This window comes from Aquarana catesbeiana, linkage group LG02, assembly GCF_042186555.1.
Source record: "Aquarana catesbeiana isolate 2022-GZ linkage group LG02, ASM4218655v1, whole genome shotgun sequence".
Taxonomy (NCBI): Eukaryota; Metazoa; Chordata; class Amphibia; order Anura; family Ranidae; genus Aquarana; species Aquarana catesbeiana.
This window is the reverse complement of record NC_133325.1, coordinates 384738145-384763054: the sequence shown is the minus strand read 5'-3', so window position 1 is coordinate 384763054 and position 24910 is coordinate 384738145. Positions and strand designations below refer to the sequence as shown.

The window sequence follows — 24910 nt, the reverse complement described above, 5'->3', positions numbered from 1 at the left end:
AATACTATACCTGGCTCCAGCTGGGCTCCTCAACTTCTTCCAGAATGAAAGGCCCAGGATCCCCGGAAGCCTCAGCTGGGTTTGAGGGAAGGGTGAATGGAAGTGTAGAAAGTGATTCCGTGGCTTCAATCTGGTCTTCCAGAAACCGCATCCTGTAGTAGTACCACAGACTGGGTACATACACATCCTTTGCTGCTGCTCCTGATTTCATGGAAGCCTGGACCTTATTAAGCTCCTTCCTATACATACTTCTCAAGCTACCAATTTTCTTATCCACAAACTCGATGTCTGCGTCGGGGACCTGCGTCTTCACAAATTGCAGCAGTTTCTCCAGCGATGCCTTCCTAGCTGGTTTATTTCGATATAAGGGGTTTTTAACCTCATATCCCTGTATCTGTCTATGAACTGGCCCATGAATTCAGGGTCTTTGAATTGTTTCATATTTGCTGAAAGACAAAAACACTCATATCAGGCTAAACTCTCCTAATCTTATCCCAATATAAGCCTCAATCTCGAATCAGTATAGGCCACTGATGCCCCAAGTTAAAATGTTGCCTTCGTTTTAACGTTCGGCGCTTCCTCCACTCACAGATCGTACGTACGACACACGCGTGTTAGCTTTATATGCACTGCGCGTGCGTGAAACTCCGCCCGCATTGCCCGCCCCTGACGTTTTTTCTCGAATATTCCCTGCCCCTTCTCTTTCATTGCAGTGGGAGAGGAACATGGTGGAGACACAGCAGGTGCGTAATAGCAGTAACGAGGAGGAAAGCCCAGAGCCCGAAACGTCCTGATCGCACGGGAGATTTAAGGCCTGAAATATGGCCTTTGTAGAGATGGTGGACATCTTGAAGAGGGCCGACTATGACGGGAAGTATGGACTGTACCTAAACCCAAATGTGAGAAAGGCCAAGATCATGACTAAAGTTGTGAAGAGTCTGCACAGGAATTTTGGGGTACGACGATCCAAGGAGCAATTGAGGAAACACTGGTCAGATCTGAAATTGAGGGAGCAGGATCAGTGCAGAAGGATCAAGAAAGTGCTTCTAAAAAGTAAGTACTTCTCGTGTGTTCCTATTATTAGTATTACTTGCATGCTGCTCCATGTACTTTTCTTTATTGTTGTACAGTTTAAAATGGCTACTTTCATGTTAATGGGCACAGTAATCGGTCGTAGGAAACATTGTTCATTTGCCAACTAAATACAATGTTTTGGGCAGATACAGGGATACAGGGTTGTATTAAAAGAAGTTTAGGACATTGTTGTCTAGATGTGTTTGAAACTAGAATGAATTGCAAACTTGATTCAGTGTAATGTAAGGAGAGGACACTCACCAGCTCTTTACACATCTGGACTCAGGAGCACTAGTGTGGGACACAAGAACAAACTTTTTAGGGTGTCCCACACAGGTACTCCAGTGGATACTTGGGGTGTCTCCATGTGTGAAACGTGTCCAAAAAAGGTAAGTATTCCAGCTTTGGTAAGTGAAAAAATCATGTCTTCAGCTTGGAACTCTGCCAATACAGACAATTGTACCCCACCTCCAAGCAATGTTTCATATTCCTATTTCTGGCCTCAAATATCTGTGTGCTAAGTATACCTTTTGTTTCATTCTCATAGGGGAGAAAAGACTCCAGACGTCTGAGGACACCAGGAAACCCCCACCTCCTGAAGAAGGGGAACAGAGGACACCACAACCTGAGGATGTGGAGGAAGGAGAGGTGGTTGAGATTGTCACCACAACAGGTGAGTGTCTGACACCACAGATTCAGGTAATAGATGTATGCCTGCATATTTATAATACATGGTGTGTATTTTTTCTTTTAGGTGATGTGCATGTTGTGGAAGAACAATCTCCTCATTTCACGAGTGACAGTGCACAAAGGCTAATCCAGGACATAATGTTTTGTAGTCAGGATTTAGACCTCATCAAGCAAAAAACAAATGACATAGAACAAAAACTGAAGAACATGATTGATGTACTAGGAAGAATCTAAAGAACAACAAAATGACACCATTTTCTATTTTTGGGGACCATTTTTTTCAAATTTTTGGCGCATTTTAAAAGCCAAGTTTTGACGATACACACAGTGTGTCAACATGTGCTATCTGCCATCAGGGGATATCAATGTACGAGTTTTGTGGGTGCAACCCCTTCCTCGTAACTCAAGTAGGTGAGAGGAAGTGGTTGCACCCCCAAAACACGTCCATTGATCCCCCAAGATGGGAGATAGCACATGTTGACATTAAGCATGGGATCAGGAGGGAAATCCCCAGTTTGACTCCCAATTTGTGTGCATCTTCAAAATTTGGCTTTTACAGGGGGACATCACCCCATTTGATGAAGGCAATATCAATACATTTTTGACACTATAATGTCTGATATTGCCTTCAGTTTTTCAATGTTGAACTTTGTAAGTTCCTGAGTTGTGTATGTTATGTTTTGAAACATGCCTATTTATGTACTAAAAATATATTTTCAAGGTTAAACTTTAAAAAAAAGATGTTTTTTTTAAAAAAAATAAGTTTTACAAGTAAAAGTAAAACCTACAATGTGTGGCTTCTTCTTTCAATGCTCAATACCATTTTTGTATTAAGTTGGTGTTTACAGTAACAATGGGTGTTATTTAATAATGGAAAAAACACTTGGCACTACAAGTGCACTAAGAGAACCTAGGAGACAGCTAAAAGAAACACAAGCAGTAAATTAAAATCATGATTTGATCAGATCAAATATTTTTTTATTATCTAAAATAAATTACAAATTTGCTGGCATAGCAATGGCCCCCCTACCCATAAAATAATCAACATATTTTTGACGCACTTCACGGGCGCTTTGAGGGGACAAGCCAGGACGGCCCATTTCCAGGGCCGTCAGTGTATTTTCTGGAAGTCTGGCCTCAGGCCCAACTGAGGCAACATAATTCGGAGCATTTCTCTTCAAAAAGTTGTGACGTATGCAGCATGCTAGAACTATGTGGTTAAGTTTGTACTCCGCCATATTTATTGCCGTAAGAAATAGGCAGAACCGGCTGGCCATTATCCCAAAGGCATTCTCCATGGCCTCATCAGGAAATCACTCAGACCAAATGCTTCATCAGCGATAAAAACAAATGGGAGTCCTTCCACATTCTCTTCTGCAGGTGGCAATCCCAAGCCACCACTCTGGAGACGTCAGTAGAACTCGGTCTGGGCAAAGACTCCACCATCCGACATCCGGCCATTCTTCCCCACGTCCACATAGAGAAACTCGTATATCGCCGACCCCATCGCCATCAACACAATACTATGAAACCGCTAATAGTTAAAATAGTATGACCCCGAGTAGGGTGGTGGGATGATGTGGAAATGCTTCCCATCGATTGCCCCTCCGCAGTTGGGAAAGTCCCAACGATGAGCAAATTGGGAAGCCACAGTCCGCCAATCCTGTGGCATTGAAGGAAACTGTGGAGTCAAAGAAAAAAATTATTAGCACCTTTGCACATAACATTGCAAGCAGATTAGACACAAATATTCTTGGCCAACATCAGTATAACATTTATTTTAAGGAGTATTTAAAGACAAAAATATAAGGTCCACTTATCAGATTCCTCACCCCCTCTAATGGCCCATTGGAAACATTTTAGGGGGGGGGCGTTATAAATGAGTTTTGGACCCCAAATAAAAAAACTCTGGCACGCTGCCTGAATTTAAGGACAACAATAACATTTGGACACATTTTAGGGTAAAGCACTACAATGGAGCTGACAAAATACATTGTTAAGTGACTAGGCTAGGTATATATGGGCCCAGGATAGCATGCTGGGGAGGTTAGTGAAGACAAATATGCATGAAGGACAAAAAAGGAGCATTAAAAGCTTACAGCATGCATGAGGACAAAGGGGACATTCACAGCATATTACTATCATGGTAATTTGGGAATGATGAAAGAAATACAAAGCATACATTAAATACATAGAATGTGATGTTAAAGGAGAAAACTTACCCTAATGCAGGACCTATATGATGGCAGAACAGGTCTCTGGAATAATGATCCCCAGAGCCTGGGGGGAGATGCCTGTAGAGAACTTGAGGTCCTGTAGACGTCTCCCCGTCGCCAAGTACCGCAACGTGGCGACTAGCCTCTGCTCCAGAGTAATGGCTTGCCGCATGCAGGTGTCCTGCTTCGTAATCTAAGGGGACAGCAAAGCCAACAGAGGGTGAAAAAGGGGGTCCGTCATCCAGAGAAAATTCCTGAAATCATCAGGGTTATTCTCCTGGATCTCACACAGCAAAGGCATATGAGAGAATTGGTCACGCTGGAGCAACCAATTCTTGGTCCATGAACTCCTCCCCACCCTGTTCATGGACTGGGCTTGAGTCAAAGCAAGAACCCCAACACCAAGCCCCCGCATAGCACGAACTCTACGATGAGTACATACTGCAACATGGCTTCAAAATGGTCGGCTGGTCAGAATGAACAGAATGCACCGAAGAACAGAAAGGCCTGAGAAGAGCGAGCTGAAAATCAGAAACGAGCGAACAAGAACGCACTTACAAACAGATACGAACTGACTACACGCACTGAAAACCAGATACAAGCCCACAAGCACAAACTGAAGAGCAGTAACGGACTAAAAAGCACGAAACTGAAAAGCGCGAATTGTCTCTCACCAAACTTCTACTAACACGAGGTAAACATGAGATTAGCAGAAGGAGCCCAAAGGGTGGCGCGCTGGGTATTGAACTTCAGTTTTCTAGTCCCGTTGTACGTGTTGTACGTCACCTCGTTCTTGACGGTTGGAATTTGGTGTGACCGTGTGTATGCAAGGCAAGCTTGAGCGGAATTCAGTCGGAAAAACCATCCAAGTTTTTTCTGATGGAAATTCCGATCGTGTGTACACGGCATTACGCGGATCATCTAGAAGTATTTCAGTTTATTTTTTTTGTGTGTGTGTGTCTTAAAGTGCATTCCTTTCCCCATCGGGGGACATAGGAAGCCGTTAACTGTTGGATTATACAGTAGAGAAAATAATTATTTGATCCCCTGCAGATTTTTTAAATTTGCCCACTTACAAAGAAATGAAGAGTCTAAAATTTTTATCAGAGGTGTACTTTAAATGATAGAGACAGAATACCAACCAAAAATCCAGAAAAAACACGACACAAATGTTATAAATTGAGTTACAGTTCAGTGAGTAAAATAAGTATTTGATCCATTGCCAACCAACAATAATTCTGACTCCCACAGATTGGCTAGAGTATGTGCGTGGTACACAGATTAGTCCTGTCAAATTAAGAAGGTGCTCCTAACGACAACTCGTTATGTGTATAAAAGACACCTGTCCACAGAATCTCTTTCTTCCATTCAAACCTCACCATCATGGACAAGGCCAAGGGGCTGTCAAAGGACGTCAGGAACAAGATCGTAGACCTGCACAAGGCTGAAATGGGCTACAAGACCATCAGCAAGAAGCTTGGTGAGAAGGAGACAACTGTTGGAGCGATTATTCGCAAATAGAAGAAATACAAAATAACCATCAATGGCCCTCTGTCTGGAGCTACATACAAGGTTTCGCATCATGGGGTAAGGATGATCATGAGAAAAGTGAGGGATCAGCCCAGAGCTACACGGGAGGAGCTTGTGAATAATCTTAAGGCAGTTGGGACCACAATCACCAAACTGGTAACATAATACGCCACCATGGATTGAAATCCCGCAGCGCCCACAAGGTCCCCTTCCTCAACAAGGCACATGTACAGGCCCATCTGAATTTTGCCAATGAACATCTAAATAATTCAGAGAAGGATTGGGAGAAAGTGCTGTGGTCAGATGAGATCAAAATTTAGCTCTTTGGCATTAACTCGAAAATGCTGACTATGACTCTAAGAACACCATACATGGAAACATGCTTTGTGGCAGTTTCTCTGCTAAAGGTACAGGCCGACTTTGCCACATGACAGAGCCATGTATTGTAAAATTTTGGATGAGAATCTTTTTCCCTCAGCCAGAACACTGAAGATGGGTTGTGGATGGGTCTTCCAGCATGACAATGACCCAAAACATACCGCCAAGGCAACAAAAGAGCAGCTCAAGAAAAAGCACATTAAGGTCATGGAGTGTCCTAGCCAGTCTCCAGACCTTAACCACTTCCCACCCGCAGTATGTCATATGACGTCCTGGGCTTTGAGTGGGGATATCTGAATGATACTTGCAGCTGCATCATTTTTTTCTGCCGGTGATTCCCTGCACAGTAAGAACAATCAATAGAGGCTGTTCAGCAGCTTGATTGTTCTTACAGGCGGCGGGAGGGGACGTCAGTGTCCTAAACCCCCCCACTGCCCTCAGTTGCTTCTACCGGCTTGCCCATGCGCTCAGCGAGCCCGAGAAGGAATCCGTCAGCGGGGGAAGTCCACCATAGAGAATACTGAGTCTCTATGACTCTCAGAGGCCCAGGCGTGACGTTATATCGTCACTTCCGGCCTGGCAGTTGTGAACACTGCCGTCTTTTGTTTGTTTTTTTTTTTTTATCTCAGGCTTTCCAGCCTGGAGGAGAGATTTGGTGTCTTATTGACCCCAGATCTCCCCATAAAGAGGTCCTGTCACGCACTATTCTTTTTACAAGGGATATTTACATTCCTTGTAATAGGAATAAAAGTGATAAAAAAAATACATTTGAAAGGTAAAGTGCAAAAAAATATTAAAGTGACCCCATCCCCGCGTGCTCACACGCAGAAGCGAACACTTACGTACATCGCGCCCACATATATAAAAGGCGTGAGGTATCGCCGCAAAAGTTAGAGCGTGAGCAACAATTCCATCCCAAGATCTCCTCTGTAATTGTAAACAGGTAACCTGTAATTTTTAAAGCATTGCCTATGGAGATTTTTAAGTACCGAAGTTTGGCGCCATTCCACGAGCGTGCACAAATTTAAAGCGTGACAGGTTAGGTATCTATTTACTCGGCTTAACATCATCTTTCACATTATAAAAAAAATTTGGGCTAGCTAACTTTAGTGTTTTATTTTTTTATAATTCGTGAAAGAAGTTTTTTCCCAAAAAAAGGCGTTTAAAAAGTGCTGCGCAAATAGCGTCTGACATAAAAAGTTGCAACAACCGCAATTATCTTCTTACCTACCCTCCCCCACCCCCAAATCCCTGCAAGCATCTTTTTCCAGACGAACCTTAATTTTGAGAATGAAATTTCAGGAAACACCCCCCCCCGCTAGTGTCATCTATAGTGTGTATAGTAATCTCCTCCACCCTGACTCCTCCTTCTGTCTGTGTACATAGAATACATCAGAGCCGAAGAGGGGGAGGGGACGGGTTCAGTCGGATCTGAACTGTCTGTAATGTATTGTGCCAGTGAGAAAGGCAGCCAGCGGGGAGAGATCCCGGCTGCCATACAGGGCTGAGATCACAGCGCGTGGGACACCAGCACAAGCTGCGGGGCGGGAGTGCCCACACTAGCGCGCACCTCCTGGGCGAGTCATCGCTTCAAGAGGATTCAGCCTCGATTCACTGGCAAGCAAGGTCCCGGTTAATTCAGTGTCATGGTTATGCAATAGAGTTTCTGTCAGCTTACCTGTCTCCATGTGTTCATCTCTAGAGACCAGCTGACCCTCACCTGACTGGTTTTATAACCTCTCCACTAGCATGGCCCCACCCAAGGTCCTATCAGGGAACCCTATATAACCTGTGCACTGCAAGTCAGCAGTGCTGATCAACCATTGTGTGTTAGCCTCCATGTGTACTTGCTGTGTTTCCTACGTCTGATTCCTGTTACCGACTTTGGCCTGTTCTCGACTCCCCCTGTCTGCTTGTGTGTTGTGTTATGATTCTCCTTGTCTGCTAGTCGGCCTGACCTTTGGCTTACCCCTAACTTCCCTGCCGTTCCAGCTTGGTGCCTCCTTCCTCTTCTCCTGTAGTCTACGGTGAGCGTGAGCTGCGAGACCCTGGGGGCCGCGACCTGGAGCCAGACTGCAGCGCAGTCCATCCTCACCATTAGAGGCTCTGGTGAACACCCGCTGGCTCTTAGACTCTGCGCCCTGGGGAATCTATGCTCTAGATCCCACTGGGATCCATGTTAGTTATCCTGTAGACCTGCTTCCTGAACCTTCCAGGGTTCAATCCGCAGCAGTCAGTCCTAGGGTCCACCACCTTAGCAGTGCACTTCCGACTCCTACAAAGTGCATCTGTCACCTGGTCTTAGGTGACCTGACATTCAGGAGTTATGGGAGATTGTCGCCCTCCCCCAATTGGCTTTTTAAAAAACATATTGGCGTATAAAAACCACGCATTATTTGCACTCCATTTATCAGGGGTAAAAGTTTGTGTTATATGCTGATAAATACAGTACTTATTTTACTCACTGAACTGCAACTCAATTTATAACATTTGTATCGTGTTTTTTCTGGATTTTTGGTTCATATTCTGTCTCTATCATTTAAAATACACATATGATAAAAATTATAGACCCTTTATTTTTTTGTAAGTGGGCAAACTTGCAAAATCTGCAGAGGATCAAATAATTATCAGGTTGCCTCAGTTTTTTGCTAGTGTTCTAGTAGGATGGAAGTCTTTTCTTCAGCTTTGCTAGAAAATGTCTAACTAATTTTTTTGCTTGCATTTTCTTTCTCCTTTAAGATTAATTGCTACATAGGCCTTTCCTCAGCCTAGCTTTGAAGTGCTGTACCTAGACCTTGCTGGATCAGATGTTGTGGGGCTATCCTGGAAGTGACCTTCAGGGACTAGGTTCTGCGTTAGGCGATTTCCAGATCTTGTTCTGGTAACAAGATAGCTGCAGAGTGGTTTTCAGGTCTAGAGTCATTGCCATTGCATCTGCACTTGTCCTGCTTTGAAGACTTGCTCTGTGAGTAGGCCAGTCAGACTGAGCACTGGGAGCTACCTCATTGTTCCACCACTGGGCACCCTGAATTTCCTGCACTCCACCGGTTTCACTGCAGAAGAGGTTAGGAGAAGTGTTGCACATGCTGTGCTCTCTTTTACACTATTTAGAACTGAAGATGCATCTCCCCACTGCTACTCCTGCTTTGCAGAGAACAACATGGCACCCTGGTTTTCAGTCCATTTCTGCTGCATGCCAACTGTGACTTGGTTACTTCTAGCTATTAGACTTTACATTTGTTACCATGAATCTGTTACCAGTTCTGTAAGCAACCAAGGCCTTGTCTCGTGACCTAAACTATGTTGCTTCACCACCATGCGCTGGCAACATGTATGATTCTAGACACAGAGGGGACAGTCCCGCTGTTCTTGGTGCACCCACTACTCTACACTCCAATAACAGCTCTGGTGCTGCTTTCATCATATCTGCTGATGTTTTCATCATATCTGCTGATGTAGTCAATGTCTACTCCAGGAGTTTATACCATTTTTGGAGTCTTTCCTAGCTCTGGTTGGATGGACTGCCTTCTCTGCTCTGTCTTAGGTTTCATGTAAAGTTTGCCATGATGTACCATGGCCACAGCTTCCTGTAGCCAGTGGTCAAAATGTTCCTATTCTGAGTACGATTCTTCCGTGTTCAGGAGAGGGAGGTTGAATCTCCCCTAACCGCAGCAGCTCCTAAACGCTGCTAAAAGCCTATGTGCACATGGCTTTTATGGAGTTGAGTTTAGGAGCTTTGGCAAAAAAACGTCAAAAGCTCCTAAACTCAAGTTTAGGAGCTGTTGTGTACATGAAGCCTAAGAAGGTTTTTACTTCAGTCATACATGCCTTTTATAGGCCAAATAAAACAAATGTTTGCTGATTCTGAACTCAGAAGCCAGAAGTGTGCTCCCACGCATTGCATTCTTTTGCAGATATTGTATCAGATCTACCTGTGGCTTTAACAGCCTCCCCGCCATCAGCCATTGAGACTGATTCTTAGGCTTTCCAGTCCCTTCTAACTGAATTTTTCCTTGGAGTCTCAATCTCCTGCCATTTTTCCCATACTAAATGACTGTTTCAGTGTTATTGACGTAGTATGCACCACTTTGAAGCTGGAGAACCTGCCCATGTTATTTCCACTAGTGTCCACTTGTGTATTTCTGGTGAGTCTCCTGTTAGCCCACATGCAGAGGCCACTTTTGCTGAAGTGTTGGACTATGAAATTTGTGTCCAAAAAACCCTTGCTCAACATGGTCTTAAAGGGAGAAAGTCTCTTGGGGTCTACTTTTCATGCTATCAAGGATGCCACAGACTGCAAAAGCACCCATATTCTTCAGCCAAAGAAGCCTACGTCTGGCAAAGTTTAAAATCCACATCCACACCTGGCTCTTAGTAAACTCACACGACTTGGAGTTCCAAGTCTATGAAACCTTCAGACAATTTTTCTGCATGAAGGTGCTTTTCAAAGTGGGAGGACATCTTTTAGTCTTTGCCGACACCTGGAGAGCCTGCATTTCAGATGTTTGTGATTAGCAGATCTCCAGGCAGCTTTAGCGGGTCTTTTGGAACTGAGTGTCATTGCCCCAGTTTTTGTGGCAGAACAGTTGCAGGGGTATTATTCCAACCTCTTCTTGGTTCTTGAACCCAAACAAGGCATCCACCGCATCTCACATCTGAAAGCTCTAAATGTGTTTATTCAAGCTCAGAAGAATGGAATCCACTGGGTCTGTTATTGCCTCCCTTGACAAAGGAGATTTTGTGGCATCTGTGGACATCAGGGACATGTACCTACATGTCTCCATCCTTCCAGCGCACAAGTGATATCTATGCTTTCTTGTGGGCCCTTTGCACTTTCAGTTTGGGTCCCTGCCACTCTTCACCAAGATCACCAAGGTTCTTGCCCCAATACTAGCCTTGCTATGTTCTCAGGGCATTCCAGTTGTGGGATACCTAGATGAATTCCTCCATTGTCTGAATGTGGTTTGGGCAGTGCGAGTCTACGTTTTTGTCTCAGTCACTGCTTCCTTCAGAAAGACTGACTCTCCCTTTGCCATTCCAGATGGTCCTGGTAAAGGTGAACCAGTTTCTTGTTCTACCATTTCCCAATGGCTTAGACAGAACATTATCGAAGCTCATAGGCTTAAGCAAAGGTCTCACCTTTTCCTGTAAAAGGACAATTTACTAGATCTTTGAGTGACTCTTGGGCTCTTTACAGGCTACTGTCTCCCAGATTGCAAGGTTGCCACCTGATCTTCTGTTCACATGTTTTCTTCATTCTACTACGTTTATGTTGGGGCCTCGTCTGATTCCAATTTCAGGCATAAGATCCTTCAGAGGTTCCTTCTTTGAGCTGCAGGCAGTCCCCATTTCTGTTGTTGTTAGTGACACTGTTGGCATTTTGTATGCTGCTGCCTACCTCTCAGTTAGACTTCTTTTGGATGTCTCAACCATTAATAACTTCCTGTGTCTCTCAATGCACAAGAAAGAAAATAGGACTTTTTTACTTGGCTTAAATCCTTTTCTTGAAGTCCATTAAAGCACATGTGTCCCATTCCTCTGTATTCATCGTCATGCTCATGGTACTGCTTTACACAATTGAGGCATACTAGTAGTAGGAGGGGTTAAGATTTTTTTTGTTTGCCAGTGTTCAATCCACCTGTAGGAGGCAATATAACCTGAAACCTATTGACTTCCTTTGTCCCTTAATGAACCCCAAAGAAAATATGCTACAGTGAGTACATAAATCCTATTTTCTCTGTTTGATATTGACAAAATAGGCCTGTTTTTCTGTCACATTTCCATACCTGTAATCCGTTTTCTTACACCTTTCTTTTGAACAAGTGTTGACTATTATTAACATGAAAACTAAAACAGAAATTGGTTAAAAATGCACAGAAACTTGTCTTGTAATGTGTAACAGAGTTTTTTGTCTTCGGCTTTGTGTGCTTGGGTGTTTTGTATGTCCCATTTTAGCACAACTCCTCTCCCAACATGATAAAAAGAGACCTCCAAATGCTGCACACACCTTCACATTTACTTTCTCAAATAGTTTTGGGTTAATTTTTTAATCTATGAAGTGTATTTAAGTGTATTTAAAATATATAGAGTATCAGAATTGTAAAATCTTTTCTACTATTGCACGCAATCAAGATTTATGCAAAATTCATTATCTTGTAAATTATTTTTGTAGCAGGATACATTTAAGGATACAGATGACAGCTCAGAGACCAGTTATTTTACACCAGAACTTGAATTGTCTGTTGAGAATTCTCAAGAAAAGGTAACATTAATGAAAATCTTAATATAGTCAACCACCCACATTGCTTTGATTGTATAAAAAAAAAAAAAAAAAATTGTTTCTAAACTCCAGCTCTCAAGTACCGTTAACTATATGTTTGTTATAAGCATGAAAAAATGTTCTCCCATAGTGTATAATATGACATTGCCTGACCATAGATATCTTCCCTAATAAGACAAGGTATGGGGGATATCTGCCCGTCATCGCATAAGAACCCCCTGTGATAGTTACCCTACAGTGCATGTATTCCATCAGGTTGGAAAAATCTCCCAGTGCGTATACGAGCACCTCTAATTACTGGAGGAGTTTGTTATACCTTCTTGCCAGATCAAAAGTGTTTGATCATACGGTGTATATATATATTTATATATATTTGATCATACGGTGTATATCTTATATTCTCACATTTTTGTAAATATTTTATTATATCTTTTCATGTGACAACACTGAAGAAATTACACTTTGCTACAATGTAAAGTAGTGAGTGTAGAGCTTGTATAACAGTGTAAATTTGCTGTCCCCTCAAAATAACTCAACACACAGCCATTAATGTCTAAACCGCTGGCAACAAAAGTGAGTACACCCCTAAGTGAAAATGTCCTTTGGGCCCAAAGTATCAATATTTTGTGTGGCCACCATTATTTTTCAGCACTGCCATAACCCCCTTGGGCATGGAGTTCACCAGAGCATCACAGATTGCCACTGGAGTCCTCTTCCACTCCTCCATGATGACATCAAGGAGCTGGTGGATGTTAGAGACCTTGCACTCTTCCACATTCCTTTAAGGATGCCCCACAGATGATCAATAGAGTTTAGGTCTGGAGACATGCTTGGCCAGTCCATCACCTTTACCCTCAGCTTCTTTAGCAAGGCAATTACCGTCTAGGAGGTGTGTTTGGGGTTGTTACTCTTCTTCAGTATGTCACAGTACATGATGGCATTCATGGTTCCCTCAATGACCATGACACTCCCACCACCATGCTTGACTGTAGGCAAGACACACTTGTCTTTGTACTCCTCACCTGGTTGCCGCCACACATGCTTGACACCATCTGAACCAAATAAGTTTATCTTGGTCTCATCAGACCACAGGACATGGTTCCAGTAATCCATTTCCTTAGTCTGCTTGTCTTCAGCAAACTGTTTGCGGGCTTTCTTGTGCATCAACTTTAGAGGAGGCTTCCTTCTGGGACAACAGCCATGCAGACCAATTTGATGCAGTGTGCGACATATGGTCTGAGCACTGACAGGCTGACCCCCCACCCCTTCAACCTCTGCAGCAATGCTGGCAGCACTCATACGTCTATTTCCCAAAGACAACTTCTGGATATGCACTTCTTTGGCCGACCATGGCGAGCCTGTTCTGAGTGGAACCTGTCCTGTTAACCTGCTGTATGGTCTTTGGCCACCGTGCTGCAGCTCAGTTTCAGGGTCTTGGCAATCTTCTTATAGCCTAGGCCATCTTTATGTAGAGCAACAATTCTTTTTTTCAGAACCTCAGAGACTTCTTTGCCATGAGGTGCCATGTTGAACTTCCAGTGACCGGTATGAAAGAGTGAGAGCGATAACACCAAATTTAACACACCTGCTTTCCATTAACACCTGAGACCTTGTAACACTAACGAGTCACATGACATCCGGGAGGGAAAAATCTAATTGGGCCCAATTTGGACATTTTCACTTAAGGGTGTACTCGCTTTTGTTGCCAGGGGTTTAGACATTAATGGCTGTGTGTTGTGTTATTTTGAGGGGACAGCAAATTTACACTGTTATACAAGCTGTACACTTACTACTTTACATTGTAGCAAAGTGTAATTTCTTCAGTGTTGTCGTATGAAAAGATATAATAAAATATTCACACAAATGTGAGGGGTGTACTCACTTTTGTAAGATACTGTGTGTGTGTATGATATATATATATATATATATATATATATATATGTGTGTGTGTGTATTCAGTGATTAAACCCACTATTAATGCCCAACAACATGCAGAGTCATATTCATGAAAATTTTACCTACCCCTTTCTGCTGATATCCTGCATTTCAGTGCTGAATTAAAAAGATATGCCTGGAGCATGGAGATATGCCTAATGCATTGTGCCTGCTCTTTTTGTGATCACAGAGGCATGCTTCTCACCTCTCCATGCAGTGTATGGGCACTCACTGTGGGAGAGTAGAGTGACATCTCACTCCTCAGTATAAGGTATATGCATGCTCACAGGGAGAGGAAAACTTGCCCGCACAACAAACTTTTCATCCTGGGTTGTGATGGAACCGTCCAGCACCCAGCTTGGGTGCTTCTGTCAGTATACCGCTTCCTCCAGTCTGGAACCAGGAACCACATATTATAGCCCACATCCAAGACTAGCTGACAATAGCTTAGATGCAAAACTGGAACAGTTTATTGAAAACTCACACAAAATTTATATACCACACAATCAGGTGAGGGTTTGATCATATTACCCTAACAATACAAACTGTAAACAGGGATATAATTAACATAGCTAAATAACAGCCAACATATACTATAAACATTAAGCTAATTAAACAACTAGCCACCTAGGCGACTCAGTGCCCACCCAGACAATGTTGTGATTAATCAGAAATCCCACTCCAGGTCACACTGCCCGGCACCATTAAGTATAAACACCTTAATAAACAGACGATAGTAGAAGACCCCCAGCATCAGGTTGCTTTGAGCATATTATCATATTAACATATGTTCTGAGTCTCACAGAGTAAAGCAGTCATTGCTGGTTTTGGGCATAGAAGCCCTAAATATATATCTGGGTTCCCCAGTTCCCAGAGTCTGTGAGGAGACATATGCCCTGTACACACGGTCGGATTTTCCAACGGAAAATGTGTGATATGACCTTGTTGTCGGAAAATCCGACCATGTGTGGGCTCCATCACACATTTTCCATCGGAATTTCCGACACACAAAGTTTGAGAGAAGGCTATAAAATTTTCCGACAACAAAATCCGTTGTTGGAAATTCTGATTGTGTGTACACAAATCCGACGCACAAAGTGCCACGCATGCTCAGAATAAATTAAGAGACGAAAGCTATTGGCTACTGCCCCGTTATAGACCCGACGTATGTGTTTTACGTCACCACGTTTAGAACGATCGGATTTTCCGACAACTTTGTGTGACCGTGTGTATGAAAGACAAGTTTGAGCCAACATCCGTCTGAAAAAATCCATGGATTTTGTTGTCGGAATGTCCGATCAATGTCCGACCGTGTGTACGGGGCATTAGACTTGAATCAGAAAAAAAAACACTCCAAGGGTCCCCCAGGCACACACCTCCCAAAGAGTAGTGTTCCCCTAAATGCCAGGGCCCGTAGTTTGTAGGCAAGAGGTCACCCTGCAGTCCTCTCCAAAAGCCCCTGTCCTGGTTGGGTCTGTCACATGGGTTAATTTCTCAGTGGTACAGAACATACTGGAGCCCCTTGAACGCACTATAAAGTTTTTGGAAAGGTTTATTAGAGGTCTATTTATGAAGGATTCATTGGGAAATTTTCCCACGGATTCCTTTACTGACATTCACCTAAATAAGATTTGACAGCATTTGCTTGGCGTTTACAATAGGATCAATGTGCACCAGGTGAATACAGCATTTGTGAACAGCCATTGAATTTTACTTGTATATTAGATAAATGGTATTTAGTCTGCAGGTGGATTTGCTCACAGAAAGCCAGTTTAGAGGGGCCAGAGAGGGACATATACTGCTGCAGAACTGGAAGAGACACACTTGTTCCCACAGGGACCAGTGGATAGCCTGTGTGTGTTGAGCTATGTGACTACAGGATAGACTGATGTGGGTTGATCTGCACTGGACAAGAAATGCACAAGTGAGAGACTGCTGTAACCTGTGCTAGACTAGTGGGTGAGACAATCTGCCTGCTTTTGAATGTGCTGAACCAGGAATGAATTGCTACTGCCAGAAACTAAACCGTGAGCTGTGAGCAAAACTGCATGTTAGTGGAGGACCACCATCCCCAGCTTGCCTGAGGGAGCATCATGGGACTATTGTCTCCTCAGGAAGAAGAAAGCTATTGCTGTTCCAGAGTCACAGACTCCAGAGAGAAAAAGAATTGTGATCTTAATCCAACATTGGCAACGTAGCTCTCGCTTGTCTTCAAAAGTCATGTCCAAATCATCAGAAGCAATGAGAGGCCTTGTGGCCACCAAACTTTTAATGTAAGCATTCAAATGTGAGAATAAGGGCCCTAATGTCGGTAGAGTTTAGTGTACTAACCAGTGGTATAAGTAGGGACCCTTACCATAGTTATTTAGAATTACCTCACCATATATTAGCGTTTGCTGACAGTATTGTATATCTGTGTACTATAACATTTAATAATACTGTTGCAGATGTTAAGTCTCTGTTTGATGCTGATTTAAAAAAAAATGTAAAGAAAATAACTAAACGTATGCTTTAAAAGTAGGATTCATGGCTAAGATGATAGTACCAGTTGCTTTGTTTTACTTTATTAATAGAAAAGCCTCTTCTGTACTCCTCTCTAATTTTGTTTCACTTTGATACTAAAGCATGATTTTCACGGACCTAATGTGTAAACCCTGGCCTTTGTCATTATACTGTCAAAAGAAGCTGCCTCAGTGGCCAGCAAGGACACTTTCTCTGAACATGGAAGGCAGTAGTTTGCTGTTACCCATAAATTTGGCAAAGGTCAGGCTCAGTAACAAAGCGAAATTAAACCACAGATTAGCATAAAAAAGTTTATCTTATAGGTTATGGAGGAGTTACCTTTTATCTCCCTGAATGTTAAAAGCCTGAATAGGCCTGAAAAAAGGAAAATCACTTTTCTCTTACGGACATAGCTGCTTCTTCTTTTATCCATGACCAAACAGGGCTTTATAGCCCCACCTACAGGAGTAGGACACTAGGCAAAAAAAAACTCGGCACCTCTTATGGGAAGTTCTCTCTGGGTATAAAACTCCCTCTCTGCTATAGGCCTCCAGTCATTATGCTTAGTGTCAGGAGTATGGATTTTATGCTGGGACTTGTGGTCCTATAGCTTTCTTATTTTTTCCTTTACTTATTCCTGGGATTTTTTTTTCCCCTTTGGAGAAGATCTATCCACAGTTGGGCTGGGTGACGTGCTGGATAATCTAGATCCAGTGGTCACCCCAGTCTGACCAGTGAGCACCTCAGCTAGCTATACCCCATCTTGGACCGGGGCAGCTAGCGAGTTAAATATCTTGTGGGGACATATATGACCAGGTGCCTATAGTCTGTGCCACAGTGTTATCCCTGGCTGACAGCCCCCCCCCCGCTTTGGTGGAGAGGAGGATCTGTCAAGGGAGCTTTACCACATGCTCCAGCTGGATTGGTAAGTAGAATTGCCCTCACCCCCTCAATCCCTGGACTCGGTGTGGGGAGCGGGTACTCCCTGGGGTAGTTGGTCCTGCAGGGTCCCCTCCTTCCCTACCCCCCCGTTGCCCTCCCTTCACCCTTGTGACAGATTACCAGGTGCAGTAGTGTTTGGAGCTTGTTGATTGCTGTTCTAGCCAGTGGACATGCTGCAGCTACTTCTGGGAGTAGTGGCCATTTTCTTGTAGCCTGCACTGGCCTCTCCTTGGGTTCTGAGAGTCGGATGGTGTGGGGGGCGGTCCCTGAAACCTGGTGGCACATTCCTGAGCTATACACAGCGGCAGAGACAAAAGGCAGACTCCTGGTAGCCTCTGGTGGTCTGTGGTGAGTTTTCCCTGCGGATCCCTTTTTCTCTGCTGGACAGCCTAGGGGTGATCTCTCTCCAGCCTAGTCCCTAGGGGGTCCCTAGTTGTGGTACCACCTGTTAAGTGGTGTGGTCTCTATGGAGCCTCAGGAGCACGCTACCCCTTGTGGAGGTTGCGGGTCCTTCCTTTCCTGTAGACATGCTGTCGGACGTCCTGGAGTTATTTGTCTCCCACGTGGAGGTGGCATTCGGACACAGGGCTAGTAGAAACTGCCCCCCGCCATCACCCTCATCCACGGACTGTTCTGAGCCCAAGTCGGGCTCTGCCGCCGCTGGACCTGCAATCGATGCGGACCCAGATGTTTTCCCTGATTCCTCGGATAGTTCCTCTACCTCTGTCATCTCGCAGGAAAAGGAATCAGTTTCCGCTCTCATTGATTCTGTGTGGGAGACGCTGAAAATTGAAGATCCCGCAGGAGTGTCTGATGTGGTACCTGTCCCTTTTGGTACGCACAAACCAGCTTGGGCTGCTGAGGTCTTCCCTTACCCCACCTATTTTGACAAATTTGTCTATAAGGACTGGGGTCACCCAAAGCATCCATTTGTTCTCCCTAAGCATTTTGCGTTATGTTACCCCTTTTAAGGAGAACCTCCTGAAGAAATGGACCTCTCCTCCTGTGGTGGACCCTCCTATATCCCTGCTGAACAAGGCTACTATGTTACTGGTGGAGGAATGCCCCTCCTTTAAGGACCATGCGGATTGCAGGGCAGAGGCGGTGGCTTGTTCCATTTTCACCATTGCCAGGTCTACACTCTGGCCTTTTCCTGGCCACAGCCCGGGTCTCCCAGACACTGACTGAATGGGCCAAGGTTCTCCATCAAGCCCTAACTTCTAGCCAGATGCCTCAATCGTATGTGGAGCTGGAAGACCAGTTGGTCCAGGGACTAAAGTACGTTTGTGATGCGTCCCTTAATGGAGTCCCACTCATTTTCAATCTTTCTGTTTCGGCAGTAGTGCTGTGGCGTGTCCTGTGGCTCAAGTGTTGGTCGGCTAACCAGACCTCCAAAAAGGCTTTAGCGAACTTGCCCTTCCAATGAGACTGGCTGTTTGGGCTACACTGGACGTTATTATCAAGAACCTTACAGGTGGTGAGAGTACTTTTCTGTCTCAGTCCAAGAAGGGAACAGAACCACGTAGGAGGATGGGACTGACCTTCACGGCACATAAGCAGATTTTCATTCCCCTGAGTCTGTCACAAAGGGCTCCAAACCCTTTAAGACCCCCATGAGAGGTGCCAAGCATCCCTGGCCCCAGAAGCCCTCCAAGCCTGCGGATAAGTCCTCCTCGACATGGAGGTTTGCCCCCGCCCATTCCCAGGGTGGGGGGTTGCCTTTGCTTGTTTCCGGGCCTGTGGACTTCCTTCATTCCCAACAAGTGAATCCGCAAAATTATTCTTTCAGGCTACAAAATAGACTTACATTTTTTTTCCACCTGACTGGTTCTTTACTTCTAATCTGCAGCTCTCATCGACCCGTCTGCGGGTCCTGTACAGGGCTGTGCATGACCTGCTCCTTCAAGGAGTGATTGTTCCCATGCCCAAGTCAGAGAGGTTCAGGGGGTTTTACTCCAACTTGTTCACAGCTCCCAAGGCAGAAGGGGTTTGCCTGATCCTGGACCTCAAGGACCTGAATGGAGTTCAAAATAGAGTCCATTCCCTTTGTGGTGGCCTCCCTTCACCAAGGGGACTTTCTGGCAACCATAGACATCAAGGACACCTGCGCATTTCCTTCTGTGGAGGCATCCCACATCCTCCAATGGTGCGGAAATGTTTGTTCCGGCTCTGTCCGCTGTACACATTCCGGGAGCCAAAAACTGGCAGGCAGATTATCTCAGCCGTCAGATGCTGGATCAGGCCGAGTGGTCCTTACACCAGGAGGTGTTCCATCAGCTTTTCATTCACTGGGGGACACCAGACGTAGATTTTCTGGCATCCTGTCTCAACCAAAGGGTTCCAAGATTCGTGCCAAGATCCCTGGATCCTTGGCGGATGCGACAGATGCGCTAGTGGCACCGTGGCATCAGTACAATCTCATCTATGCCTTCCAATTCCAATATTCCCCTCCAATTGATTTTTTATCTACTATGCAGGATAGAGGCCGAATGGATTGCGGTCATCCTGGTGGCTCTGGACTGGCCTCGCTGTCAGTGGTACACCAACGTGGTGTGGTTGGTGGCCGACGCTTCCTGTTGGCTACCTCTTCGAGAGGACCTTTTATCTCAAGGGCTAGTGTTCCACCCTGCTTTATAGTTGCTGGCTTTGACAACGTGGCTATTGAAAACCAGGATCTAAAGGATGGGATTGTCTGGTTCAGTGATCCCGATTATGCTAAAGGCTCCTAAATCTACTATTTAAAGGCTGCGCTGCTAGTGCAAATACATGATCATATTAACTGAAAATACCATAATTATGAATGAACACAAGTGAATTGTTTCATAACAAAAAAAAAAAAAAAAATGCACATAAATCGCATGCAAAAAAAAAGAATCGCATGCAAAAAAAATGAGTGGAACATTCAGTAAACAAAAACGATTAAGTAGAGTCCATTTAGTCATAGATTGAAATGAACTGTAGGTCTTGTGGGTGTAGAAAATGGTTGGATAGAGGGAGAAAGACACCCTTCCTTCAAGTGATATAAAGATTATCTCCGTAGGGAGCGTGATGTTAAAATAGAGAGAAGATCCTCCACCTCAAGTAAGGTAAGCCCCTTACCAGATCCAAAGATCTCCTGTCACAGAGATCATGCACACATGTGGCTGTGTCCCCCAGCCACTGGGTCTCTGTCAGTGCGCAGATCGGAAGCCACCTCTCCAGGAAATCAATCCAAACGTGATTTATCCGCTCACAGACCATGGATAAATAGGAAAGAAATGCTCCATAGCGTAATACAGTTAAAATCCACTTTAATTTATAAAAGAAAAGCACTTACAATTTGTGCAGTAAAGATCGCTTATAAAAACATGTAGCGCCGGCCGGCTTCAGCTGCTGCCCGTTTCTTCCGGGTTCAGCGTGGTATGGTGGTGACGTCAGCACGCCGCTCCTCCCTACGCCGTTTCGACAAATCTGTCGTCTTCCTGGGGTACCCCAGGAAGACGACAGATTTGTCGAAACGGCGTAGGGAGGAGCGGCGTGCTGACGTCACCACCATACCACGCTGAACCCGGAAGAAACGGGCAGCAGCTGAAGCCGGCCGGCGCTACATGTTTTTATAAGCGATCTTTACTGCACAAATTGTAAGTGCTTTTCTTTTATAAATTAAAGTGGATTTTAACTGTATTACGCTATGGAGCATTTCTTTCCTATTTATCCATGGTCTGTGAGCGGATAAATCACGTTTGGATTGATTTCCTGGAGAGGTGGCTTCCGATCTGCGCACTGACAGAGACCCAGTGGCTGGGGGACACAGCCACATGTGTGCATGATCTCTGTGACAGGAGATCTTTGGATCTGGTAAGGGGCTTACCTTACTTGAGGTGGAGGATCTTCTCTCTATTTTAACATCACGCTCCCTACGGAGATAATCTTTATATCACTTGAAGGAAGGGTGTCTTTCTCCCTCTATCCAACCATTTTCTACACCCACAAGACCTACAGTTCATTTCAATCTATGACTAAATGGACTCTACTTAATCGTTTTTGTTTACTGAATGTTCCACTCATTTTTTTTGCATGCGATTCTTTTTTTTTTGCATGCGATTTATGTGCATTTTTTTTTTTTTTTTTTTTTTTTTTGTTATGAAACAATTCACTTGTGTTCATTCATAATTATGGTATTTTCAGTTAATATGATCATGTATTTGCACTAGCAGCGCAGCCTTTAAATTGTATAGCTAGTAAGGTGGAGGTTGTTTCACATCTAAGGTTGCAGCAGCATTTTACATTTCAATTTTCGGTTTGAGATATTTGTCTTTTCATCACACACATGTGGGGATCATTTCCACTTATGGGATAGCGCAGTATTTTTTACGATATCCTAAATCTACTACTCGGAAGATTTATCATCGCACCTGGAGAGCTTATTTATATTGGTTGGTGCAAAGCTTTGGAGTTCCATTCTCGCTCTTTCTCGGTGGCTCGAGTGTTGGCCTTCCTCCAACTAGGTGTGGATCAGAAGCTTGCATTGAGCACAATCGAGTCAGGTCTTCACTCTGGCGGTTTTCTTTCAATGTACTTCAGCCATGCATTCTTTTGGTTCGTACTTTTTTTCAGGGGGTTTGCCATGTGGAGCTTCGTGTGTGCTCCCCGTTGCCTCCGTGGGACTTGAATTTGGTGTTGTCTGTTCTTCACCCTCCCTTTGAGAGCAGTCGGGATATTCCCTTGCTTACACTTACTCAGAAAGTTGCCTTTCTTTCACTTTGGCTCAGAGGGTGTCGGAGTTGGGCGGCTTTGTCCTGTAAGCCACCTTATCTGGTTCTACACAAGGTGGTGCTTTGACCTCCCCCCTCCTTCCTGCCAAACGTGGTGTCAGATTTCCATTTAAAGGATATGTTTACTTTAAAAAATTCACATTTTTTTTGCAGGTAAAAAATTTTGCATTTATTTTTTTTTGTAAAGCATTGCACCCGATCAGCAGATCGCTGGTGCCATGCAAGTCTCCAGCAGATCTGCCAGTGTATCTGCTTTCCTGTACATTCCATACGGGTAAGCAGATACAATCTGACAGGAAGCATGAATGAACTACCACGGCGTTCCACAGCGATGTGCTAGTTCATTAAAAACTACAAGCTGCCAGACCGTATAGTTTTCCGTGCACAAAGCCCTGTCAATCAGTGACGCGGCTGGGCGGGTGGAGCTTTTTTTTTAATTGTGACAGCTTGCGGGGAGGGAACCCCTCTAGCTGTCACAGCAGGGATCGGGGAGGTACAGGGGCCGGCCTGTTTGTAACATGCTACACCCTGAATATGGGTTTAACATGTTACAAAAGGTGAAATTATCCTTTAAATGAAGATAATGTCCGTTATTCTATGTGTCCTTGGCTGTCGCACCCTAAGGAGGTGGCTCTGCATTCCTTGGACAGGGTTCACACGATTCGCATGTGCCTTTCTGTTATGGCTGCTTTTTGAAAGTCCGATTCTCTTTGTTCTCAAGGATGGTCGAAAGAAAGGCCTCGGCAGGCGATTGTGCAAGCTTATGCCATTAAAGGGTGGGAACCTCCCTTCCCTGTTACGGCGCACTCCACTAGGGCGGTTGGCGCCTTCTGGGCATTCTGACATCAGGCGTCTGTTTCTCAAGTTTTCAAGGCGGCAAACTGGTAATTTGTGCACACGTTTACTAAGTTGTATAAAGTTCTATAAAGTTGATGTAGCATCTTCTGATGCTAGTTTTGGCTGCAATGTTTTGCAGACGGCTGTTTAGGATTCCTGGGCTCCTCCTGGGATGGTTTGGAGTGTTGTCATGTTGCCCTGGGATCTTTCTCCATTAGTTAATTAGTCCAACCCTCATTATGGCACTGTTTGGGGACATCCCTGTTTGGTCATGGATAAAGAAGAAGCAGCTGTGTCCATCAATGAACATAAGAGAGAAAGGGTTTTTTTGTTACTCATCGAGTTAATTGACGGACACAGCACCCACCCCTCTATGGAGTTTTTCTCCTTAACACAGCTTGTGACTGACTGGTGTCCTATAGCAGAGGGGGTTTTATACCCAGAGTGGATTGCCCATAGAAGGTGCAGAGTTTTTTTTCTGCCTAGTGTCTACATTCAAACGGGAAAGAGAAGCCGCTATTCACCAACTCCTGCAAGATATTCATCAGTTAGAAATCCAACATAAGAGCTCCCTCAACATTACTTTTGGAAATACCTCCTAGCTCTACAACATCGCCGCAAAGACCTCTACTCCTTTCAGGCTAAAGCCACTCTTGCCCTCTGTCGCAAAAAACATTTATGAATACAGGGACAAATGAGGCTGCCTTCTTGCCAATGTTGAAGGTGCAGCAACTTCTCTCTTATGTTTCTGACATATCCACCCCCAGAGCCACACTAAAGGTCTCAGAGAGCCATGTTGACTCACAATCTCCCTCTCCAGCAGATCAATCTGCAAAAATCAGAACATACACTGAGTCTTCTGTCAAGCCCACACTGCTGTCTGAAATCCACTCCATTTTAGATGCCCCCATCAATCCAGAGAAACTACAATCTGCCATTGCCTCTGCAAAGCCAGGTAAGTCTCCAGGTCCCAACAGACTGACCATACAATATTATAAACTCCTTTCCTCACAACTTCTCCCATATATTACCGCAGCCTTTAATGCTCTCGCTCAAAATTCTTACATACCCAGAGACTCCCTGAACACCTATATCACATGATTCCTAAAGAGAGCAAGGATTCCACCTCCTGTGCTAGGTGCCCATTTTTCTTCTTGAATGTTGATCTAAAATTACTGATGAATATTCTGGCTAACCGCATGTTCGTCCACATTGCAAGCATTATGGACCTGGTCCAAGTAGGGTTCTTGCCCTCGAGGGATGTCCATGATATCTTTGAGAAAGTGCTGAACCTCATTCACTTTGCTTCCAACTCCAAAACCTCCTGCCTTTTCCTCTCAACTGACACTGTAAGAGCCTTCAACAGGGTAAATTGGCTTTTTATGATTAAAACCCTTCGTTTTATCCTTTTAGTACTTAACGTCCTGAATGAATTACAGTGATATACTCTATCCCCTCAGCCAACATTGCATGCATAGTTAGCCTGGTTGAAAAAAGACACTATCCAGTTCAAGCAATAAAGTTCAATGTTAAGGTCAATGGACAAGGGGGAGCCAGACTAAATGCAGTATAAGAAAGACCAAATGTATGTATTAGAGCCAATTAGTGACTCACATGTTAACAGGAGCAACAAGCAGGCATACCATATGGTCTAAGGCATGATGTTATGATGGTCCCATGATCATCTCTGAAGGGCTCATCAAGGCTTGTGTTCCTGTGGCAGACGTATCTGGATGTCAGCCAAGGAAACGCCGGTCCAGACTCTAAACCAG

The 24910-nt window shown here is 44.3% G+C and overlaps 1 protein-coding gene across 2 annotated transcripts in view; it reads left to right on the top strand.

Moving 5' to 3' along the window:
- LOC141129926 (uncharacterized) overlaps positions 1-24910 on the top strand; it is a 207078-nt gene that overhangs the window by 38077 nt on the left and 144091 nt on the right. For both annotated transcript variants that reach the window (XM_073617955.1, XM_073617956.1), the window contains one exon: positions 12061-12150. In XM_073617955.1, coding sequence (XP_073474056.1) covers positions 12061-12150 — 90 coding nt within the window. The remainder of the gene's footprint in view (positions 1-12060; positions 12151-24910) is intronic.